The sequence below is a fragment of the Crocuta crocuta genome, unplaced genomic scaffold (assembly GCF_008692635.1).
Source record: "Crocuta crocuta isolate KB4526 unplaced genomic scaffold, BGI_CrCroc_1.0 scaffold132, whole genome shotgun sequence".
Taxonomy (NCBI): domain Eukaryota; kingdom Metazoa; phylum Chordata; class Mammalia; order Carnivora; family Hyaenidae; genus Crocuta; species Crocuta crocuta.
In genome coordinates, this window is record NW_027528611.1 from 2,758,589 (window position 1) to 2,767,348 (window position 8,760).

Consider the following 8,760-nt stretch of genomic DNA (forward strand, 5'->3'; position numbering starts at 1 on the left):
TCTAGATTAAGAAAGTAAATAACTTTATTTTTAAAATTTTTAATGTTTATTATTTATTTTTGAGAGAGACAGACAGAACTTGAGTGGAGGAGAGGCAGAGAGAGAGAGACACACAGAATCCAAAGCAGGCTCCAGTCTCTGAGCTGTCAGCACAGAGCCCAATGCGGGGCTTAAACCCATGAACCGTGAGATCATGACCTGAGCTGAAGTCGAATGCTTAACTGACTGAGCCACCCAGGTGTCCCCAAGTCAGATGGTTTCAAATTAATTTGATTTTGATAAAATTCAATGAGCACCTCCTGGAATTGTCAGTTGATGGGTCATTAAAATAAGCTTTGGTGATGGTTACTGCATGATCTTTGGCAAACTATTTGGAAGGAGTTGCAAAAGAACTCTGAGAATTATACTGCTGAGAACAAAACTCTATTCCTATCTACTCATTTTATACAAGCCAATTGTTTTGGCCATTACCAAAAAAATAGGAATTGAATGATGCAGGACTCGTTGAGAAAAATCACCTGCCTTCTACTGAGGTAAAATTTGCAATAAGATTTCATTTATCAAAAAATGATGCTATATATTTACTTTGATTAATACTGCAATAAGAATACTTGTAATAGTAGGCAAGAAAGTTTTTAGAAGACTATGATCACAGGAAATGTTTTTAAAAATTAAATTTCAATGTAAATGCACAGTTCTGTGGTAGAGAGGCATGAAAAGATGATCAATAAAAACTTTCAAGCATAAAATTATAGTACTTGAGGAGAATCTTCTGCAAGAGTAAAATGGAATAAAAGCACAAGTTCAAGGAGAAGATGGAATAACGTAAAATTTCTTGTAGTTAACCAAGTGATTTTACTTTATTTACATATATAAATGAATTGTGGTGGGTATCAAATTGCTATAGTATTTAAATTCCGTTGGATGGCATTCAAGACTGATGTAACAGGTTTTTTTTTAATGTTTCTTTATTTATTTTGAGAGGGCACGTGCACGCAAGCAGGGGAGGGGCAGAGAGAGGGAGAGAATCCCAAGCAGGCTCTACACTCAGCTTGAAGCCCAACAAGGGGGGGAGGGTCGGGGGGAGGGGGTGGTCTGGATCCCACTACCACGAGATCATGACCTGAGCCAAAATCAAGAGTCAGATGCTCAACCAACTGAGCCACCCAGGCGCCCCCGAAACACTTTTATTTTAAAGTGTCAATTTCCTTTCCAATGTGTATGCTTTAACTTAATTTTCTTGCCTAGTGACTCTAGCTGGAACGTCCAGTACAATACGGAATAGAAGTGGTGAAAGTGGACATCCCTGTCTTATCCCTGATCTTAGAGGGAAGGCATTCAGTCTCTCTCCATTAAATATGATGGCAGCTGCGGGGGTTTTCGTAGATGCTCTTTATCAGATTGAGGAGGTTCCCTTCTGCTTCTAGTTTGTTGAACGCTAGGCACGGGGGTAGTTCTAAAGTGTTATTTTAGTAAGTTAAGGGAGCAAAATGTTTGAAAGCTCAAGTTCAAGCTCCCGAGACATTCGGTCCCAGCTACACCCTCAGCAATAAGCGCAGTCCTACCCATAGAAGAGGCCCAGCAACCATTCGTGAGGCAAACTCGGTGCCACCTCCCGCGTCGCATTTTATTCGCTGGAGATGCTGCGGTGTTTAAGCCCCGCCCCCAGGCCCCAATACGGAGCTTATCAGGCCGCAGATCTTTCCCCTCCCTTCGGTTCCCAGCTGACACCCAGCCGCGCTCTCCAGCGCCGCCCAGGTGTCGCCTCATTCAGGAGACGCCTCCCCCCCGTCCCTCACCAGATCCTGAGCCGCCTGGACCTCTTTTTTTGTGCTCCCGTGGTACTCTGTGCTTCTACCATTATGCTCAATGTGAATTATTTGTGTACCTGCCCACCCCTCACTAACCTAGATGGGCCATATGCTCTGTGGCCAACAGTATGGATTCAGGAGCCTGACAGCCCAGATTCAAAACCCTGCCTCTCACTACTTTGGGTGGCCTTGGTTATTTATTATTTATTTATTTATTTAGAGGGTGCAAGTGAGCCAGGGGCAGAGAGAGAGAGAGAGAAAGAGAGAGAGGCAGAGAGAGAGAGAGAGAGGGAAAGGTAGGGCTCACCTGAAGCGGGCTCGTACTGTACCTGAGGCGGGGCTCGAGCTCACCCAGTGTGGGAATGGAACTCGCAAATGGTGAGATCCCACCTGAGCAGAAGCCAGGTGCGTAAGGGCTGAGCCACCTGGGCGCTCTGGATGGCCTTGGCTGTGCCTCAGTTTCTTCATCTGCCAAACACGGAGGATGATAAGAGCACTTATTTGGTGGTGGTGTTTGACAGCTAAGGGACAACAGTGTCTAGTAAACAGTAATTATTATACGAGTTAGCTATTAAGTCCTATAGGGCGAGGAGCTGGTGTTTTCCTTCTCTGCTACTCACAGCCCTGGCCTGCAGGCAGGCGCTTGACAAATTTGTCACGAAGGACGAGCATGGCGGAAAGTATCTGCAAGAAGAAAACGCAAGATGCGTTCAACAGTGCACAGCGGGTGGATTTCAGAACTCAAGTGTGTAAACCATTGCTGTGTATGGCCGACGCTGCCTTGGCTCTGACCCTGAGATTGCCAAGCCAGAGAAATTAAATTCCTGTCACTATGGACTTCCTCTCCCCAAGGTCCCAAGAGAGCCTGGCTCAGGCACTGCTCAGAAAACAGGGTACATACTTCTGACCTTCAGTCCATTATTTTTATTGTCTAAATCTGCACGGCCCCTTGAACATATTTAGTACCGAAGAGCATCCTAGCCTGGGCTGGCAGCCCCGTAGAGGCATTCCGCCTCCTGATGTTTATAATTGCCCTTAAAATACTTCGGCATACATCCTTGGAACCAAGGGCAGGGAAGCACATTCTAGGTGAGGATGTTCTTCTGGTACTTACACAACCTTAGGGAGGAATTGATGTGTCCCTGATTGGGCACCTCACCCGGAGGGGAGGCGCTGTAACACTTTAACCATTCCCCTGGTGCTGGACTCCCACATTTCTTTCTTTTTCTTTAATTGGCATTTTTCAAGACATGAACGCACCTTTTCAAAATAAAACACGTGGGCACGTTAAAACTTCTGGCAAAGACACAATGACATTTGTGGGCGCTACTTAGAGTTACTCCCAGGGGCAGCTCCGTAGGGTGATCTGAGCTTCCCCCGCCAGCAGTAGTTTGTGAATATCCTCGTCAGAAGATGGCTTAGATGCAGGGTTCAGAGTAATCGATTCCCACAAATCTGGCCAACGACAGCTTTTTAAAATAACAATCATTACGCAAATGAACATCAACTCATCTCGGGAGTGGAAGCCCGCGTCTGGCGTCACCTCTGGTGTGGTGTGGATCAGGGTTGGAACGGTAGAGTGAAGCATAAGGAGACTCCCTCTCGGGTTCCCTGATGCCTCCTCTGTGGGAGACAAGAGTCCTTCCTCTGTGATACTGTTGCCCCGCCCTGAGTGAAGCTTAGATTCATGCCGTGGCCAGAGCATCCGAAAGGACAGAGAGAGCTTGAAGAAGCTACACAGGAGCTGTTTTGTGCCTGCCGGCTAATGAGCACTTAACAAATGGTGTGTGTGTGGGTGTGTGGGTGTGGGTGTGGGTGTGGGTGTGTGGGTGTGGGGGTGTGGGTGTGGGTGCGCGCGCGTGCGTGGCAGATTATAGTCTGCAACTTTTTTGTTTAGATTCTGGGAGTGAGGGTGTGAAGCAGGCAACCCCTCATCACTTCGGCCTTCTCTGGCAGGTATTATTACCAATGGAAAAGAAGGCAGGGTTGGACACGATCATCTTAGGTCAATTGGCAACACCTAACTGGTGTTCCAGGGAGCAGAGTAAGGGCTCCTGCTGCCTTTGGGACCACCGATCTCTGTAACCTGCTCATTGCCAGAGAATCTCCTCTCTCCTCCAAGTTTCCTGCTGTGATCAGAGCAGCCAAAACGGCAGAGACCTTAAGACCTCAACGAAACTTACATCATTTCCCATCCCACCACACCAAAGTTTTTACTCTTCTCTTCCACCTGGTCTCCCCAAGCCTTCACTCCAACACAATTCTCTTGTGAAGCTTGAGCTTTTATAGGGGGGAAAACCCCAGAAAGGGGGCTTTCTGTTCTCAAGCTTCTCCAGGGACCAAGGAGCCCAGAAGGCTGGCTGACTTGCTTAAAAAGCACTAGCCACCTTGGGTGTACCCTCTAGACTGCCCAGACAGGCCGTGCTGGATATGCTGTTTGCCCCTCCACCCTTCTCCACCCTCTCTGTGCCCTGGGAGGCTGTCCTGTGTGGACTGCATCACCCAGGCACCCTTGTCTTCTAACTTCTGGTTGGGTTCACTCAAGGGGAGGCAGTAGCCTGAGACGATGAGAGGGAAAGAAGTTGGGTGTTTAATTCCCTGCTGGGCAGTGGCTTTGTCCTTTTACCAAGGGACACAGCTGCTGCCAGGCAGCTCTTTCTTATCACTACAATTCTGATATGGGTTGAATTGTGTCCTCCCCCCTAAAATAAGATATATTGGAATCTTGACCCCCAGTACCTCAGAAAGTGATCTTATTTGGAGATAGGGTCTCTACAGAGGTCGTCAAATCAAAGGAGATGATCAGGATGGGTCCTAATCCAGTACAAATGATGTCCTTACAAGAAGGGGAAATTTGGACACAGACTGAGACACACACAGAAGAAAATATAAAGAGATACAGAGGCATGGTCATCTGCAAGCCAAGGAAAGAGGAGAGCGCCTTCCCTCGCTGTCCCCAGAAGGAGCTATCCCTCCTGATGCCTAGATTTCTAGCCTCCAGAACTGGGAGACGAGAAATTTCTGTGGGTTAAGCCACCCAGTTTGTGGTCTTCGTTATGGCAGCCCTAAGCAGGCTAATATAAGCTATTGCTGGGTTCTGGCAACACCCCCCCCCCCCCCCCATCCCTTCAGGCCTAGGGGTGGTGAAGACTCCCACTATTGCTAGTCCCCAGATGCCTCACTGTCCCTTGTTGGTCTCCCTTAGCCCTAGCCACACTTCAGTCCTTTCATCCAATTCTCTTCAATTATGCTGTTGAACATGCCACGTGTTTCCTGAAACTCAAGCCTAGAATGTTTTCCCAATATACTTTATAAAACTATGTGAAATTCTCTTGGGGTTCTCCAATTATGTAGACATCTACTGGGAATCTTCAAAATACAGCATCTGGTGTATTTTTTTTCTATTTTTATTTATTATTTGTTTTTAGAGAGAGAGAAAGAGCAGGAGCAGTGGAAAGGGGCAGAGGGAGAGAAAGAGACTCTCAAGCAGGCTCCACCCTGGGGCTCGAGCCCTTGACCCTGGAATCATGACCTGAGTCTGATCAAGAGTCTGACACTCGTTCATAGCAGCACTCTCCACAACAGCTAAAACATGGAAAGAGCCTAAGTGTCCATCACCAGATNTCCCAGCGTCTGATGTTTTCTCACTTTCTTCCGTTGTCCATTTCATCTCACAAGACAAAGGCGTAGCCATGAAGGGAACTTGGGATTTCATTCACATCAAAACTTTGGACAAAGTGTAAGAGTTTGTGGTAACCAAAGCATGCCCTAAACTCTAGGTGAACAAATTTCAAAACTTTCAAATAAGCAATAGGGAAGATTCCAGGGCAGTCTTAAAAAATTAGCTCATGGAGCATGGGATCATTTCAGAAATTAAATTCTGACACTACTCCTGAACAGTTCACATTCTCTGAATAATTCTACTTAAAAAAATTTTTTTAAATATTTATATTTGAGACAGAGACAGAGCATGAGCGAGGGAGGGGCAGAGAGAGAGGGAGACATTGAATCCAAAGCAGGCTCCAGGCTCTGAGCTGTCAGCAGAGCCTGATGTGAGATCATGATCAGCCCAACTGAGTCACTCAGGCACCTGAATAATTCTACTTTTAAAAGAACCTGAAAAAAACAGTTGTGGGAGTATGTATGCAAGTGTGGCCACCACTTGAAGAAGAAAGGTGAAGTCCAGGATGGGACAAGCCTTGTGAAAGTAGGGGTGAGAGAGCAAGGAGTAATTTTTAAAGTTACGTTTAAAGCAAGAAGCATAGAAAAGGCATACGCTTTAGAATGGGGGGAAACAAAGTAGCTTATATGAGCAATCAGAAAGATTTTGGAAAAAATGGAGAACTGAAGCATACTGAGGGAATGAGGAGAACAAATGAAAAAAAGGAAGGAACGGTCAATTCAGGGAACTCAATTCAGTGAACTTGACATGGACTCTGGAAAAACCCTCCAATGCATTATTAAACAGTTGGTAAGCTCTTCGAGAGAGAAGCAGTGATCACTCAGAGCAGGTATGACCAATTCATGCCAAGTTAAACTTAGTCCCTTTTTAATGAATCTCCAGTAATCCATCTGGGTGTTAGCGCAGCTTCATGTGGTCCTTCTCGGTGTTTTCTCTCTCATCCAGAACTTTCTCATAAACTGCACATCATTTATTCTTTGATTAGACAAATACATGAGTACCTACTGAGGGCTGGACACTGTGCTAGGCACTGAGGATACATCAAGGAAAAGCCAAACAGGGTCCCCAACCTCATAGAGCTTACTTTCCGGTGGAGGGTACTTTCTCGATTCTGGAACTTTTCATCAGCTACCACAGCTCTCTGTTCTTTTCTCTTTAAAGATTTCTTTTTAATGTTTATTTATTTTTGAGAGATAGAGAGCATAAGCAGGGAGAGGAGACACAGAATCCGAAGCAGGCTCTAGGCTCTGAGCTGTCAGCACAGAGCCCAACGTGGGGCTTGAACCCACAAACCATGAGATCATGACCTGAGCCAAAGTTGGATGCTTAACCGACTGAGCCACCCAGGTGCCCCTCTCCGGTCTTTTCTAAGTGATGTGAGGTCTTCCCGAGCTAGAAGAATCCTCATAACTCCAGGGCTTCATGGTCAGACCCTACTCTCCTTCTGTTCCTAAGCAGAGAGTGGGCTGGAAATTGGGATGCAGTTTTCCTTGGCCAACAGGCACTGTGCTCTTTTGCAATATGTCCAGAAATGCTATCATTCAGGTTCCATACAAAAGATATTAATTATCTAAATTTCAAATTTGGCAATCCTGCATTTCTGGCCTCACGGTCCACTTGGTCCACTTCACTCATTACCAGTCCCAGCCCCCACCCATTTCCAAGTCGGTCCTTTTTTGCTCAATTGATTTTCTCATTCAGGAATGCCTGACATCTCCTTTCTCCGCCTATGGAAACTCTACACATTTCCCAAGCCCCAGTTCAAAAGCTGCCTCCTCCCTGGCTAGATGTAATTATTTACGTTGCTCAGCAAAATCCCGCCCAAGCCCCTATGCTTCATTTGTGCAGTACTATCCTACTTTCATCTTCCTTTCTCAGTTAATTGTTTGTCTTCCCCACTAGGGTCTAATTTCTTTTAGGGCAAGTGTCTTCAGAGCTTCTGCCTTGTCCAGCTGCAGTACAACAGGGGCTGGAAAACTAAGACCTAAAGCAAGAATGATTGAAATAGTTGGGAAAAAAGATCAACAGAAGAATAATGTTTCATGACATGAAATGCAAATTTCAGGGACCGTCAAGTAAAGCATTATTGGAACACAGACTTTATTTTATATTTTCATTTTGAGCTCCTGTGGCAGAATTGAGTAGTCGAGAAAGCGATCTTACGGTCCACAAGCCTTGATGTTTACTATATGGTCCTTTACAGAAAGATTTTGCTAACCTTGCTTTACAAAAAGGGTTTGATGACTGAATCACTGCATCGCAGCACCAAGAATAAACAAATCCACATCCTCTCCAGCTTTTTGTTTCTTTGTATGGTGGAGGTGATATTTTGCTTTTAAGTTGTCATATACATCCAATGAGATAATGCACTTAGAAAAGTATACAAACCCTATAAGACAACTATTATTTATCACGTACTGAAAAGATGCTAGTGGTAAAATGAGAAAACATTTTTATTCTCTCCCTTCCTTCCTTTACAGCCTTCGTTTATTTTTTTATTTTTATTAAATATTTTTATTTATTTCTAGGAGAGAGAGAGAGAGAGACAGCGTGAGCAGGGGAGGGTCAGAGAGAGAGGGAGTCACAGACTCTGAAACAGGCTCCAGGCTCTGAGCCGGCAGTCAGCACAGAGCCCGACGCGGGGCTCGAACCCACGAACCGCGAGATCATGACCTAAGCGAAAGTCGGACGCTTAACCGACTAAGCCACCCAGGCGCCCCACAGCCTTCGTTTAAACGTGACATTTTAAGAGAAAATTCACTTTTAAAGTTTCCACGTTTCAAGTGAGGACAGGATCACAGGTTTCTTCCTTCCAGTCTTTCTTTGGTGTTGCTCCACCTTTCTTTAACACTTGTAATGTTTCCCCCCCGCCCCTCCCCACCACTTTCTTTCTATAGTATCTCCATTGGGCCTCACAAAAGCTCAGCGAAGGAACTGGGACACGCCTGATTAAATCCATTTCACAGACCAGGAAACTGAGGCGGGCTCCAGCAGGCTGCGGAGCACTGACTCAGCACGCAGGGAACCCTCCAGCCCACGGCCTTCGCCTCTGCTGAACGGCAGTCTGAACGAACCTGGGCGCGCCAGGCTTCCAAACTTGATTCTTAAACACCTCCGTAGCATTCACGCTCGGCGTTCTCTCCGTCTCCCAGCCCCCGATTCTTCACCGCCGCCCCCCCTCCTCGAGAGCAGGTGGTAGGCTCCGCGCTCAACGCGCAGGCGCGCGCCGTCGTGGGGCGGGGGCGGGACGGGAGGTGGGGGGCGGAG

General features: G+C 46.4%; 1 protein-coding gene and 1 pseudogene across 1 annotated transcript in view; one reads left to right on the plus strand and one right to left on the minus strand.

The window, feature by feature from the left end:
- The window catches only part of LOC144224006 (suppressor of cytokine signaling 5-like), a 5,617-nt pseudogene extending 3,134 nt beyond the window's left edge, over positions 1–2,483 (minus strand).
- The window catches only part of SRPK1 (SRSF protein kinase 1), a 68,119-nt gene continuing 61,840 nt past the window's right edge, over positions 2,482–8,760 (plus strand). The window contains exons 1-2 of the mRNA XM_077754819.1: positions 2,482–2,556; positions 8,614–8,724. Coding sequence (XP_077610945.1) covers positions 2,482–2,556; positions 8,614–8,724 — 186 coding nt within the window. The remainder of the gene's footprint in view (positions 2,557–8,613; positions 8,725–8,760) is intronic.